Source organism: Ostrea edulis, chromosome 6 (genome assembly GCF_947568905.1).
Source record: "Ostrea edulis chromosome 6, xbOstEdul1.1, whole genome shotgun sequence".
In the NCBI taxonomy this organism is placed as follows: domain Eukaryota; kingdom Metazoa; phylum Mollusca; class Bivalvia; order Ostreida; family Ostreidae; genus Ostrea; species Ostrea edulis.
In genome coordinates this window covers 57,999,532-58,016,145 of record NC_079169.1, presented here as the reverse complement: position 1 = coordinate 58,016,145, position 16,614 = coordinate 57,999,532, and the positions used below count along the sequence as shown (strand labels likewise).

Here is a 16,614-nt window from a genome sequence, read left to right as displayed (position 1 = left end):
GCAGAAAGGATTAATCATTAATCAGAATTTATTTTTTATTCCTTGTCATATCTCATCTTGTAGTTACATTTCTATTCATTTGTTTATTTTGCAATTTTGCTACCACAACAGCTATTTTATGAGAATGAATTTTTAGGACATTTTACTGATATTAGCAACATCTTTCTTTTTAATCGGGATAGAAATCCCATTGGCGTTGAACTTCCGTTCGTTTGGCCCACGCTATCAGTAGTTGGCATTTCTTTTATTTTTTGGAAGAATACTTATTTTATGGCCTGTATTATAGTGTGAAAATTAAACTATGGCTACAATAGAGAAGCTGTACAAAGACTTTGGAGTTCTTGCCGATGCTAAAGAAAAAGCGGGCGAGGTAAGAACAATGGTAGCCGAACCAGAAGAATCGGCGTCTATTTATTTAAAATTTAAAGCAATAAAGTTTTATTTCTATCATTCCAACTACTCGGAAACGAAAGTATAAAAGACTTAAGGAAACTTTTGTTTCAGTAATTAAGCCCCTATGTGTCCACCTGTTTATTACTGTTGCTTTATTGTTACAGATATTTTAAAAGATTTATATCTTGTGTCGGACTCGACTCATACTGTCATTTAATTTTGAACATTTGATTGTTTTATTGTTGCATTCCTCTTCTTACCCTTGTAAAGCGCCGTAGAGTAATTTGTTTAATATAAGGCGCTATATACAGGTCCAGTCCAAAGACTATTTTACGTAGGTACTTATAGCTACGTAGGTATTTAAACCTACTCCAGGTAGCTATTTTTACCTACTTTTTCCTTTACTTGCATTTCGTGGCCAAACGCAGGAACGGCGCAATATGGCGTGTACCAAATTTCTTGATTCACTTACACTGACGATGAATACCACAAAAATATTGCACAAAAATGATTACTTTCTAACTTTTTAAATTTGCATCAATAACTTCACCCAGTTCCATTTTCTATGAGTTTAGGATCAAAGCTACGTGAGAAAAAGTGTAGAATGTCTAACAAATCTGTAGTTTACCTTCATGCAGTTTTATATTAAAAGTTTTTGGGGCGAATTTTCATGCATTCTCCACCCTCGTAAAGTATTCAAATTTACACTCTGAATTTTGCCGTGCACGTGCACAACATGATACATGAAACGACTGACCTGTTTAAAAGATGCGCTTTAATTATTATTTATTTATATTTTCAAAAGCAGGTAGAAGTAGCTACTTTAAGTAGGTTTAAATACCTATGTAGCTATTAATAGCTACGTAGGTAGAAATAGTCTTTGAACTGGACCTGATATAAATTTAGTATTATCATTTAAAAGGACTGATTCACAATTTTCACCAAAATTTTCTTTTTCACTTTTAATGATCAAAATCTACTGTCTAATGTATTTAAAAGATTTGACATGAAAATTAAGGATATACATTACCACAGAATCTCATTTTATAGAGTTCATTATTTGTTTTGTAAACAAAGATTATTGTTTACAAAATTTTCAAAAGAAATGGATATCAATCTAAGTTTTATTATATCTTTCACATTTCAAGCATTTTGGGGGTAAAATGTGTCATCTAAAAGTTAAAATCTGTGACTATGCAAAATTAAGATGCTTTATTTTACAAAATCAATATTTCACTTGTTTCTTTGTATACATAAAAAGACTCGAGTCTTTGTTTACATAACACAGATTTAAGGCTAAAATATTGCTTTTATTCTTGCATTCAGAAGGTCAAAATTTTGGCTGTCAACATTAAATGAGTTATATTTTCAATGTTTAACATTACAAATGAAAAGTATTTTTATCAAAAATCTCGAATCAGTCCCTTTAAATGATTTTTGGTTGAAATGAAGTACCATCCAACTGATAATATAACCTAACTTGAATAATCCCGAATTGCATAGTTAAAGATATGGTATTGTGTGTTTCATTTTGAAAGAATATTTGAATAAAATTACAACTGACTATAATTTCCAATATAAACGACAGAAATATTTTATAGATTCATGATGCATTTTAGGTGGGTACCCTGGCCAAGTACTTGAGGTGCTTATCTGTTTTGCTCACTCCATAGCCATGATAGCAACTGTGTTAAACCAAGGTTGTTTGCCAAGCATCTCAATCTGGTATTAGAAATTAATGTCATAGGTCTATCAGATGAGATCTTTAAAGAATGACTCATACGAGGTCCTGTTTCACATAACATGAATACTGCCAACATACATACGATACAAGATACCTTGAATTACCGAAATGCTGTTGTTCGTATTTTAACTTGATATTCAATCTAAACCTTTTCAATACCTACGAAATAGCTTTCTCCACCGTCCTTGTCCATTGATGTAAATACTACCTAATATGGCAAATGCAAATAACTTGACAATCGGAAGTTAAAACTTTAGTCATCAAACATGGCTCACAAATATGAATCGAGAAATTGGAATTAGAGTTGGGTACCTCAGAAAATAAAGGTACCGCGGTATACCGTGGTATTTGCAAAATACCACGGTACATACCACGGTATACCGCAGATTTAATCTTTTAATTGTATGATTCAGTTTTAGTGGATTTTAGTTGTGATTTATTGTATATAATGAGCTGTTATTAGTTTATTGATTGTAAATTGCATTTAATTTATTCAAATATAAATGATAAGGAAAATATCTTATTTAAATCTTAAACCAGTTAACAGAACAAAAGTTTAATCCAAACGTATAAGTATATCGTACATACAATATAGCAGTGTCTCTGTATCATGACTAGAATCGACTGTGACTAGACTACTGACTGGAACGATTATAAAAATAATTAATAGGGGGAAACCTGTGGATTTTATTTGACACGATCTCAAAGTAGTCTAGAAGTTCTTAGAGTCGCGAATGACGAGAACTTCTACATGTAGAATACGCCTGTCCACTTCTCTAAAGAGAATAACGAGAACATGTGCGTATGAACGTGTTCTTGTTCTTCTACCACAATTCCTACATTTTTGCACCTCAAAGTCGGCGTTCAGAATCGGCAGGAATTTGTACTCGCGCGATGAACAGTTGTTTCGAACGCACAAGTCTGCATCTGCCATTTTATTTTATTTTTTACTTGGGGTTTGCCTTATAGCCGGAAATGGTATCCGACCCGAATAAACCAAACAACATAAAAACAATTTTTATAATCTACCTTATATATTAAAATAATAACTTAATGAAATGTTTTCTATTATTTTTTTCTTTAATTTTGATTTGTTTTCATATCATTAATAATCAAATCATCGCGTTTTATACTTCGTATGTTTTACCGATTGTGTACAGTTATTAGACTTACCTTTCATTGCATCACAATGAGGGAACGATGTAAATAAAGTGAGTCACTGCGTACACAAATTTCTTAAATTATTTTTTCTTCTTTCAATTTTATATTTTCGTTAAGAGTTATCAGACTTGAATATACCGGTATTTCGCCTCGTGTACCGCGGTACATACCGGTACCAGAAAAATACCGGTATACCGGTAATACCGCGCACCTCTAATTGGAATATATCGAAATTGTTAAAAATGATAGAATAGAGACTCACAAATCGTAAGTTGCAGGTTGAAAATTTATATATTGACTAAGAAACATAGAATATCATTTTATTTACGTAAAGAAAGTCGGCAAATGTTTAGAATGGTTGAGAATCACTCCCGCATTTGCACTATTACGGAGATCCTAAGGAGTTGTAGCCCTCTCCAAAAAAAAAAAATGGGAGAGGGCTACATTATTGCAGCTAATTCTTAACTAACACAGACATTTTTGTTCTCTCTTTAAGCATGAAGAGGAATTCTTGTCAATTCTTAGTGCTACTAAAGGTGAGCCAGGAGAAAAACGGCTAGCATCCCAGTTCATCACTCGTTTCTTCAAGTATTTCCCTAGTCATGCAGCCACAGCTGTCAATGCTATGTTTGATTTGTGTGAGGATGATGATCTCATGGTATGTATCTCCAGGGTAATTTCAAATTTCAAGCCTTTTGGATTAAAGGGGGATACTGGGATATGTCAAGTAGATCACACTTCCTGGTGAGCTATGTTGCAGGGTTCGAAATTACTTCATGTCCGTAAGTCCGAGACTAGTTAAAAAAACATGTCGGACTAGTAAACTCTGTATAGCACTAGTCTGTACGGACTAGTTAAAATCCGGAAATCAATCTTGTGTTGGTTAAGATTTTAGAAAATTTGTCTTGAGTCTCTTAGATATTTGAACTTATGGGCGATTACCTGCATGGTTAAGTGTTTGCATGACAATGACATGCTGATCTTCCAAACACATGGAGTGCGTTCAAGACTGCCGTTCTTCGCACGAGTACAAATTCCTGTTGATTCCGAACACCAAGTACGCATCACGAGAATGGGTTCTATGTGCAAGAACTCGCACCACCTCTCTAAGTAGTGTGGTCGAAGAACACCTGCACTTTCATTCACGACTCTAACACAGGAGTTCATAACACATAGCTCATGGCTTGGTCAATTGAGTGAATTTTATTGACTTTATTGATAAAATTTCGAACTCCTGTGACTCTTAAGAACTGAGCATGGGAACGTCGAACACACTTATGGACATTTATAAAAGGGGTAACGTGATTAACATGGAGGTTACTGTATGCTTCTGAAGATCTTGAATGCAAAATAAAGTATGGTGATCTTTTTCTTCTGTAGGTGTCAGAAACTGAATTGTTTGCAACTGTGATGTGTTTGGTTTGATCAAATACAGTGAATAAAATGAAAATCATTTTAGATGATATACTGGACAGACTAGTGAAATGCTTTGCGGACTAGTGCTTGAAAAAGTTAGTTTTGAACCCTGTGTTGTCTTCAGACATCTATTGTTAACTATTTGCAGGTTAGACTTTACTTTTTAGCTCACCTGAGCTTTAAGTAAGCTTTTGATTGCCTGTTGTCCGTTGTTTGTCCATCTGTAAACTTTTTAAATTTTCAACTTTTTCTCCAGAACCACTGCACCAAATTCAACCAAACTTTGAAAAAAGCATCCCTGGGTGAAGGGCTTTCTGGTCTGTTCAAATGAAAAGTCATGTTCCCTTTAAAGGGGAGATAATCACAATAATATTGTAGGATCATTTAAAAATCTTTTCAAGAACCACTGGGCCAGAAGAGCTGAAATTTACATGGCAGCTTCCTGACACAGGGCAAATTCAAGTGGGGAGGGGGGTAGGTTGGGGCCACAATAGGGAATCAAAGTTTTACATACATATATATAGGGAAAATCTTTAAAAAATCTTCTCAAGAACCATTGGGCCTGAGAAGTTTACATTTACATGAAAGCTTCCTGACATAGTGCAGATTCAAGTTGGTAAAAATCATGGCCTTCGGGGATCAAAGTTTTACATGCATATATATATTGGGAAAATCTTTAAATTTGACTCAGGTTAGTGATGTTACCCATGGGCCTCTTGTTTCTATTCCATGTTTGACTGCATTGAAATGAATAGACATTTAAATTCAAGAATGAACAATGCAGTTTGATTCCATTATGATTAACTGATTCATTCCAAGTTGAACATGTTTGATTTTGTAGACACGTAAGCAGGCCATCAAAGATTTACCTACTTTGTGCAAGTCTGCACCTGAACAAGTCTCAAAGATTGCATCAGCGCTTACTCAGCTGATGGGGACAGATGATGCGACAGAAAGCAGTCTCATACAAAGCTCCTTTATCACACTTTTCAAATTTGATTGTAAAGGTAAATTACTGCATCAGTATTGGAGATTTTTAAGACAAAATCTTGTAAAGTCAGAATCACTTGAAAGGACTTATTTTGAATCATAGCCTAAGGCTTAAAATAAAAATTGATTTGTTTGATGTACTCCGACCGACCCGTGAAATTTGTCCCGACCTAATCGTTTTTTCCACACTTCGAAATTTTTAAAAAAAAATTTCCTCCCTGGAAAGTAGAAATTCTTCGACTTAGTTTTAAAGTTGATGCCATTTTTTTGGACTGGTTGTTTTACAGCATTTTTGTTACACTGTATCAAAATGTTCTTTGGGCGTCTTTCGGTTCTACTTTCACTTTGATAATGACCATTTGTTAATCCGGGAACTTTTCAAACACTCTTTTATATGAACGATCAAATATACCGCATCCCTGCTCCAAATTACCACATTATCTACCAACAAGATAGAGCAAGAAGCTACGAACTCCCCCGTGGAGGCCTGATCATATTTGCGTACAAAAGTTTGAAAGCCATGTTACTTAAATAAAAAATCACGCGAGACAGCACACCAAAATTATGGCGGACCACAAGTTGATGGTCTATATATATTTCTGAAAAAGCACGCATACAATTTTGATATGGGATTATTTAAATGTTATGACGATTTAATAGGTGAAAGGCACTTTTACTTTGCTCTTAAACTGAGACACACAAATGGAACATAATCGTCACAACAAATTGAACGATGCGGGGAAGTCGGCATTAAAATTATATTGAGCAATATTAAAATTGATTGTAAATTGCTGTCATCATGTAATTCACTTGGATATTCATGGATCACATTAAAATTTTTAGGTGATTACTATTATGAATGTCAAACCACAAATAGAAGAATCAATCGGTGGTAATAAAAAAGGGTGTTAATTTATTTATTAACAACTGTAGAGGTCCTCATCCGTGACGAATACAAAATGTCCTAAGAAAATTTCAGAAGACATTGGAAGATTTATGTGTATAATATACAATGTGTACAAAATGAATGTTCTAAACTCTATTATGTCTGGCAGCGTTATGTGTTTAATGAAAACATCGGTAAATTTTGTAAATCTGATTTTCATGACATTCCGAAGAGGAAAAAAAGATACCGACCTACCTGCCCGACTTGAAAAATGTGGGTCAGGGTACATCAAACAAAAATTTTTTAATGATGGCCTAATCTACTACATGTATAAAAATTTATATTACATATTCTTTTCTGGTTTCCAACTTCAATCAGTGCACAAAATGAGCAGGGGTAAAACAATTCATCACATGACGCGATCATGTGATGAGCTGTATCCCGGTCACATGAGAAACTATTAGCAGATTAATTAATAAAACAATTGACCCTAGGTAGTGGAGAAGACCTGCGAAACTTTTGTCAAAAGCCGTAGGCCTTCTGGGTCATTGCCACTTCCTCAGAGCAATAGTTTTAACTGTTTCTCGATTAGGCATGAAATAATTGTTTACTACATGTAGTTTATCCCACCTTTCCCTAACCCTAACCATTGGAGGGGGGGTGTTTTTGGAATCTTTTTAGCAGAGACATCTTTTGTTTCTAGGATGTATTAAGTTGCAAGTCATATATGCAGATGATAATGACAAAGGAATTTATTTAATACATGATGAATTATTATTTTTTAAGGCTCATTGGAGGGAATCTTCAGTCAGATTTTGGGAGAAGATGATACAGTACGAGAGAAGGCAATAAAATTTTTGGGTGCAAGGATCAAAACACTACCAGAGGACACATTTGACAGCCACTCAGAGGAACTCCTCATAAATATGTGTAAAAAAGTAAATACTGATCAAAAACAGGTCTTGTAATCTGACTTCATGCAGATTTTAGAAAACAAGATTTAATACTGTTTTATTATATATATGTTATTCTCTTTGATAGATACTTAGTGTTAAATCTAAAGCAAACTAGCATGGCGCCATGCCATGCCCTTTTTGGCTGGCACCATGCCCTTTTTAATTTCACCATGCCCTTTTTTCTCTATAATTTTTTTTAGAATATTTGTTAATATAAACAATTGTTCTTTATTTCACAAGGTTGATTGAAAAGTTTAAAATCAATGCAGCGGGTATTAACTTTTAAAGAGGCTAAATGATTATTCTATTTCTATCATAGTATGATACAATGAAAGTGCCCCGAAATTGTCTTGCCGCGACAAAAACTGCCCTTTTGAACATCTATGTGTGCCCTCTCTAGATCCTAGATTTAGCACTAGATACTAGTATGTTATTACACTTGCAGGTATTACAAGATGTGACCAAGGATGAGTTTATAGCTATTATGGAGATCCTGAAATGTCAGAAATCCATGACAACAGTTCAAGGGAGACAACAATTGGTGGATATCGTAACAGAACAAGCAGAGCTCGACCAACCATTTGATGTATAGTTTACAACCTAGAATTCTTCTGTATAGTATCCTGTGCTATACCTTATTATACATAGCAAACATTTGGAGTATTTGTCATATATAAGCAACAACAATAAGCATGTTTATCTTGATTTTTTAGTCAGGGATTCGAGGGCATATAGTTTTTGGTCTCTCTGCAAAACTTTAACCTTGGCCATAACTTTGAATAAATGGTGACAGGGCTTTCATATTTCACATGTGGAATCCTTTTGAGAAAATCTTTCTTTTGTACAAAAAATGATGACCTTGGAGTTTGGCCATAAAGGGACATCATCATTTTACAAACACATCTTGATTTAATGCTCTGCTGTGAAAGTAAGTTGTATACAGGGGTAAAGAGGGCATCTGATTGATTATTGTCATCTGTGATTGCAGGCAACAGATCCAGACTGTGTAGACCGACTAATGCAGTGTATAAAACATGCAGCTCCACTCTTCTCTGTAAGTGTAAAATTTTACCCACAATTCCTCGTACAGTCAGACAGTAGTCATTACTCGGGTGAAAATTTTGTTTAGAATCTTTATCGTGAAATGATATGAAAGTCTGGTTTTTTTTCGTTGACAGAAAAATGTCCACTCAAAAGCATTTGTTGGTTATTTCTGTGATCATGTCCTTCCACACCTCGATAAGTTGGCTAGCCCAGAGGAAGGAATCAATGGGAAACTGGAAATGCTTAAACTGATGGCTGAAATCTCAGAGTTCACAGGGGATTTTGAAAATCTTGAAACACGATTACAGAACTTGTATGATAGTCTAATTGTAAGTACATTTTATTTAAGTCTGCGTGTTAGCTGTTTTATAGAAATGTTTTGGTTTTTAAATTGACCAGTATTTTGAGTATGATTAAAAATTGACATATTTTGATCATAATTATGTGCTGGTATACAGAATTCTGATGTACTTTTTATCAATTTTGTTTGAGGATAAACAGAATGTTAAGTCATCAGGAACAGAAATATGTCTAAATTGTACTAGGAGGAGAGAAAATAATTTACAGAACATCCCTACAGTTTTACTGTATTATGATTTGCATGCTGTGGAACATGATAGATCTTTTTTATGCCTCAAGTTGACAAGAGATACCAAGTACATTCTCTGTCCATCCATCCTGTTTAAAAAATTCAAAACTGTTCACACTTGAATATTCAATCTGTGGGTTTTTATTGGGATTTATCATGGATCCAGGCTAGTGGGGATGTAATTAATCTCAGTAATTCATCTGATGTCAATATTTGTATTGCAGTCCTACATGCCACTCCCACCGGCTGAGGAGAATGAGGACGAGTCTCACAGCGAGGAACCTAAACTGGAGTTTTCTGCAGTAGAGTGTCTGATGTACACATTTCATCAGCTCTGTCGAAAACTACCCAACTTCTTGGCAGGGGAAGAAAATGCGGACAGATTAAAAGATTTCAAAATAAGGTGAGTTCATGCTGATTATTGTCTGAAGTTTCAATATGATTTTGTAATATTGATTTGATAGGGAGACATTTATCAGTGTGATCTTGCTAATAATTGTTCATCATTGTAGGTTACAGTACTTTGCACGAGGGGTTCAGGTTTATATTAAGCACCTTAGAATGGCCCTCCAGGGCAAAACAGGGACTGAGTTGAAGGAAGAGGAGGTAAAACAGTCTGTTTTATGTATTCAAACTATGTGGTTGGAGGTTTTCTTGTTAAGAGTTACCCATACCTCTGAATGCAGTATTCTGTGAATGGGTACTAGGATGGGTCTACAAAATGTTAGGTCTGTAAATGCTATCAGTTGCTGTATATTGAGAGTCTGACATATTTCAACCTTTGTAGAACAAGATTAAGGTGGCAGCTTTGAAGATTACATCCAACATCAACACAATGATCAAAGATCTATTTCATAGTCCTCCATCCTTTAAATCTGTTGTGACATTGTCATGGAAACCATTGGTTGTATGTATCTCTTTAATAAAAAATGTAAAGCAAAATTGTTATTAGAATTGATTCATAAATGTGGATTTTTCATAAATGTTCTCAAAGTAGTGCATAGAAGGCTAATTGAAGTATGTGACCTTATACATGTTTTACTAAAAACATATATATATATATCAATTTACAGAAACCAGTAGAAAAAGCTGCACCAACAACAACAGGAACAGCTGGGTAAGTTGATGTTGACCTGTAACTATTCACAGTTTTGCTTCTTGATTTTCCCAGTGTTGAATGTAATGAAATACTTGTTCTCCAATGACTGTGTCATTTATGAGGGAAAATTACAAAATCTTTTTAAGTCACCTGAATAAACTCGGGGGGGGGGGGGGGGGGGGATCTATTGCAATTGGTTAATAGCATCTGTTGTCATGCATTAACATTGGAACATTTTAACATTCCATTTCTTTTCAAATTTGATATGAAGCATTTTGGGGACAATGGGGACATACGTTGTAAATTTCAGGACTTCTGCACCCCCAGGACCTTAGGGATGGGAAGAAAATTGACCAATTTTCTGAAATCTTCTCTACAACTGCTCATCTTTAAGAAAAACTTAATGCATAGTGATGTAGAGCAGAAATGCTTCTACCAAAACTGTTAAATTTTATGATCCCCGGAGTAAAGGGTTATGGTTCCAGGGTGGGACCAAAGTTATTATAGTGATTATTGTTTTTATCATTTGAAAGACTTCTTTTAAGTTTCCTGATATGGTATAGAAACTAAATGCATATTTAGGAAAAGCATGTACCAAAGTTGTGGTTTTCGCAACCTCAGGGTTTTGATTCCAGGACGGGTCCAAATTAGTTGTGTCATGTTAGTATTGTACATATTATGTAAATCCATTCATCAGTATAGGCACTTTTGGGAGCATTTAAGTTTTAATAACACATTTTATTTTATACTGTTGCTGAATATTGGACTTTAGGTTAGGTATTCAGCACAGGAACATTGTTTTCTTGATTTCATTGCCCTTGGGACTAGTGATACTTTTATCGCAATTCACCTTTGAATTAGAACGCTTTACCCAATATAGTATTGCGTTGTGTGACGACACAATTGAATGAGACGATTGAACAGTTTGAATGACGTGTTTGATGTAATACAACAAGAGTTTTCATTGGCCGATTACAGCCCACCCACTTTCTCGAGTGGATTCAGGTGATCAGATAAGATGGACGGACTAGAAAATTACTAGCTGGAGAACTGTAGCTCTCTGAAAAAATATTGTGATACAGATCTACCTCTTATAAAAACCTTCGATTTACGGGGCACAAAAAGCTGCGCACGGTTGAGGCTGCCGTCTCATAAATTCAATATTTAAAAAATCTTAACATATTTTCCTACTATACTTGTGTCCAAACATACCTTCAAATATTCATTAAAGCCACACACGACGCGAAAACTCGCAACTTCAAATGATTTCGTTTGTTGACGTAGCCATGTTAGGTAGCTGGTCAATTCGAACTCTGTTGCCACATGTGTATTGGTATCTATTCATAAAATTGGTTGCAAGTTATGTATTCGCTCTTCATTTATTATCAACACGAATAATTAATAGAAATTTAAAAATAAAATTTTTGTAAAGGTAAAATAAGCTCTTTATCAACGAAAATGCTACATAAGCCCATTATGGTCCTTAAATTACCACTCGTGAGGCAGAGATGGAGACCGGCCCAGACTGATGAAAGCCGCGAGTTTAGCTATTTGAATAATTATCATTTAATGGAACTGGGATGATATATTATTTAAAATATTTTTGGGGAATAGTTCATATCTAGACATCATTGTGCAAGTATAGAAATGAACCGGGATTCGAATTGACTGGCTACCTAACATGGCTACGTCAATGAACGAAATCATCAAAAGCTGTGAGTTTTTGGGTCATATGGGGCTTTAATAAATATTTGAAGGTATGTTTGGACACAAGTATAGTAGGAAAATATGTTAGGATTTTTTTGATATTAAATTTATGAGACAAGAATACAAGTTTTCCTCTTTCTTCCTTTGAAGTTTGTTTCCATCTGGCCGTCATGTTTTCAAATGCCGACTACTCCCGTATAAGGGAATTTGGGCAGACTTATACATATGGACCAATGAGAGTTTCTGTTGCATTTCGCAATTGTATTACAAACAGATTCAATTGTGTCCTCACACAACGCAATACTATATCGGCCAAAGCGTTCTAATTCAAAGGTGAATTGCGATAACTAGTACTCGGGTGACCGATAAGGCCCTTTGGACCAGTGATACTTTTAACTAATACTCAGGTGACCGATAAGGCCCTTTGGTACTAGTGATACTTTTATGTAACTAATTCTCAGGTGACCGATAAGGCCCTTGGGACCAGTGATACTTTTAACTAGTACTCTGATGACCGATAAAGCTTGTAGGCCTCTTGTTATGTTTAAGAAATTTGTAATTTTAGCCAAAAGAGAACACTAATCACATTTGAGTCCAATGGAGCCGGTGGCAAGAAAGCCCACAAACAGGACAGATCTTTGTATCAACCACCCAGCGGGAAGTTCAGTGAAAAAGCAGGCGCATTCCAATCAGGTAACAGAATGGGGGTGACCTTAAGTTGTATGGCCGATAACTGTTTTCCTTAATGAGAGTAGTGGCTGTTAACTATTTTAGGTGAACAGTTCATAAACCATTATGCTTTGAATGGATTTATGTTTACTGACACAAGCAAGTTACAGTATATTTTCAAATCTGTGTTTAATACCGACAAGCTTCATTTATATACATTTATAACAGTGTATTTTTTCCTGCTGTATAAACATAATTTTATATAATTATTGATGAAGTTGAAACCTTGCTTTATCAGCCCCAGGGAAGTGATATTTCACTAAGGCCTGGAGGTGAATGTCACCTATAGAGTTGATATTAAGTAAAACGTGTTTTATATAGTGACTCTTTATTTGTACTGTTTTGTGAGAATACTTTTTTCAAACGCTTCTTAGACACATGACATTACAATGGAAAATAGATGATTAGAAAGATGCCACAACAACTTATACATTTGTATCTATATTTGGGTACCCAACTTTGTTGATAAATCATTTCATTTGAATTACTGTAAACCAACTTATATTCACATGCAAGAAATTTTTGAGAGAAACTTCTCATTGCGAATGTTTCTTGCTGTGAACTAGTCTTTTGATGTTTCTTGTATGTTTAAGATAATCTTGGTAATGAAACTTAGTGGCTGAGTCTTATTTATGGATATCTATACTGTACATGTAGTACCATGCAATGAAAAGTAAAACCATAAAATGACACCCAATACTTGTGCAATTTGAAGAAAGTTACTTATGCCACTTAAAGGAAAAAAATTTTTTTTAATGTTTAATTACTTGAAAGGTTAAGTAATTATTATTTTCGTTTAACTTAGGTCAGAGGGGTCGAGGAGGATTCAACCGAAGAGGGGGCTGGCGGGGTAGAGGACGCAATCAGAGATGGTGAGGGACAACTCTGCAAGAATCCAAGGGGAAAAACTTAACATTCAATTCATTCTGCTGCATAGGTTAATGAAACATATATCACATTGATTTAAAAAAAACTGATGCAGACTGAATTAATATTAAGTTTTTGAACCATAGAAGAGACTACGGAATTATGTGATTGGCAGATAGGCTGTAAGTTGTGTATCACAAGCAAAATGTTTTAGTTTTAAAAATCATAAATTGAAGTTAATATAACTTTTGAACAATTCAGATACACAACTTCTAGCCTTCTGTTTGAGTTGACATTTCAGATCAGCGTTGGAGCAGGAACACTTAGAATAGCCAGCATGGTTACTGATTGCCAGGTGGTTTATTTTAATATCAGAAATGTATGTGAAACAGACAAACTTTGTCGATCTCTTTTTAAGGTGTGTAGTAACCTTAAAGTGAGAAGAGATGCAGTTTGTTGAATACTGTTGTGTTTTTCGATTTTATTTTTATTTTTTTTTTATACTGAAATAGCGATGAAATAGTCCTTACCAGTCATCATTGTTTAAGTGGAGGAAAATGATTGTCCACGAGTGCTTTTAAAAACATTACTGAAGACTAATACCAAATATTATGTAGACCTAGTTAAACTGTTGACAGTGTGTAAATGTCCACTTGAATTATACTTATGAAAGTATATATGTTGTCCGTTACCTGGGAAGAAAATAATCCTAGTTGGAGAGAAAAATCAAGATGGATCAAGTCTAAAAGCATTTGAAAAATTGATGTTTTTCATCTTAAATTCCTTTATTAAGGCCCAAATACTTCTAATTTCTTGTTTTGCTTTTAGTTAGATTTTATTGTCAGATGTTGCACACATTACTTGTATACATGTATATACATAGGGGAATTTCATGAAAGTGTACATTGTATGAAAGTGAAATAAATTTTTAAAAATTTCAGATTTTGTTTTTGTGATTATGCAGTGCTAATTCACCTTCGTGTAATTGGCCTACATACTTCCAGTGCTCTTCGCTTTAACTAAGCGGTTGAATTTAATTTCTATGTTGATTTGTTTCAGTCTTCTGAAAATCAAAAATGATTGGCACGTTTGATTTCACATTAATCTATTTGTGTCCACATTGTTTGGCTACTACCGAATGTACTAAAGTGCAGTGTTTGTGGCTGTTAATGGCAACAAATCATCGTGTTAGAAGATTTTGTACCCGTATTTTTTCTAAATTTAGGATTCCTTGGGAAGAGGTACATTGCCACACCCTTCTGTGACCTAATGCTGCAATTTAATGTAGCACACTGTGGCATTTTTCAAAGCTGTGCAGCAAATACATAGTTATACCATAAATACTTGTCTATGGTTGTTTACATCACAGAGGGTCTTTCTGACGTCATCAGCAAGGGAGGTAAGCTGCGATTGTCAAAGATCATTTTCATGATGGAGTTTATTTGGATCTGCTGTTATGACGTCTTGCATTGATTGATTGAATATTGTTTAACGTCCCCCTCGAGAATATTTCACTCATATGGAGACGTCACCACTGCTGGTGAAGGGCTGCAAAATTTAGGCCTATGCTCGGCGCATATGGCCATTGAGCAGGGAGGGATCTGTATCGTGCCACACCTGCTGTGATACGGGACCTTGGTTTTTGTGGTCTCATCCGAAGGACCACCCCATTTTTGTTTAATAAACCTTGATTAATGAATTCCCATACATAACTAAATTCTTCAGAATATTGTTGCATATAACCTTCAACCATTAAAACCAGAGTCTATAAAAACTGGTCTCATTGTATAGGTTGCCTTTAGTGACTATGCAGGTTCCCATTTTCTGTTTGTGTGGAGAACATTGGTTTTGTTGTAGAGGGTAGACTTGGTGAGACTTTATGCAGTATTCTATTTTTTTGTGTGTAGGACATTGGTCTTGTTGTAGAGGGCTGCCTTAGTGAGACTGTATGCAGGTTTCTATTTGTTTGTGTGTAGGACATTGGTCTTGTTGTAGAGGGCTGCCTTAGTGAGACTATCCAGGTTTCTATTTTTAGCTCACCTGAGCCGAAGGCTCGTGAGATTTGTCCGTCGGCGTCGTTGTAAACTTTTCACATTTTCATCTTCTCAAGAACCACTGGGCCAATTATAACCAAAGGCCAAAAGTATCCTTGGGTGAAAGGCTTTGAAGTTTGTTCAAATGAAGGGCCATGCCCCCTTCAAAGGGGAGATAATCGCAAAAATAGGGTGGAGTCATTTAAAAATCTTCTCAAGAACCACTTCGTCAGAGGAGCTGAAATTTTCATGAAAGCTTCGATCCTGACATAGTGCAGATTCAAGTTTGTTCAAATTATGGCCCCTGGGGTTAGGTTGGGGCCACAATAGGGGATCAAAGTTTTACATAGAAATATATAGGGAAAATCTTCTTCTCAAGAACCAATGAGCCAGAAGAGCTGAAATTTATATGAAAGCTTCCTGACATAGTGCAGATTCAAGTTTGTTCAAATCATGGCCCCTGGGGGTAGATTGGGGCCATAATAGAGGATCAAAGTTTTACAAAGAAATATATAGGGAAAATCTTCTCAAGAGCCAGAAAAGCTGAGATTTACATGAAATCTTCCTGATATAGTGCAGATTCAAGTTTGCTCAAATCATGGCCCTTGGGGCCACAGTAGGGGATCAAAGTTTTACATGAGAAATTGGGAATAAATAGAAAAAAATCTTTAAAAATCATACTCTCAAGAACCAATTGGCCAGAGGAGCTGAGATTTACAAGAAAGTTTCCTGACATAGTGTAGATTCAATTTATGGCCTCCAGGGGTAGGTTGGGGCCACAATACGGACTAAGGTTTTACATGCAAATATATATGGAAAGTCTTCAGATATGGGCCAAGGTAACTCAGGTGAGCGATGTGGCCCTTGGGCCTCTTGTTGGTTTGTGTGTAGGACATTGGTCTTGTTGTAGCGCTGGCTTAGTGAGACTGTATGCAGGTTTCTATTTTCTGTGTTGGGTGTCTATCTCTTTGGAACGCTGCCATAGATAACGGCAAAAGAT

The 16,614-nt window shown here is 35.3% G+C and overlaps 1 protein-coding gene across 1 annotated transcript; it reads left to right on the top strand.

The window, feature by feature from the left end:
- The first annotated feature begins 167 nt into the window (after positions 1 to 167).
- Positions 168 to 14,521, top strand: LOC125646977 (apoptosis inhibitor 5-like). The gene is made up of 13 exons (XM_048873661.2): positions 168 to 370; positions 3,795 to 3,956; positions 5,556 to 5,721; positions 7,377 to 7,528; positions 7,992 to 8,132; positions 8,535 to 8,600; positions 8,725 to 8,919; positions 9,404 to 9,582; positions 9,692 to 9,785; positions 9,967 to 10,086; positions 10,253 to 10,296; positions 12,551 to 12,678; positions 13,520 to 14,521. The coding sequence occupies exons 1-13, from the start codon at positions 302 to 304 to the stop codon at positions 13,588 to 13,590; spliced, it is 1,587 nt and encodes a 528-aa protein (XP_048729618.1). The 5' UTR covers positions 168 to 301; the 3' UTR covers positions 13,591 to 14,521.
- The last annotated feature ends 2,093 nt before the right edge of the window (positions 14,522 to 16,614 follow it).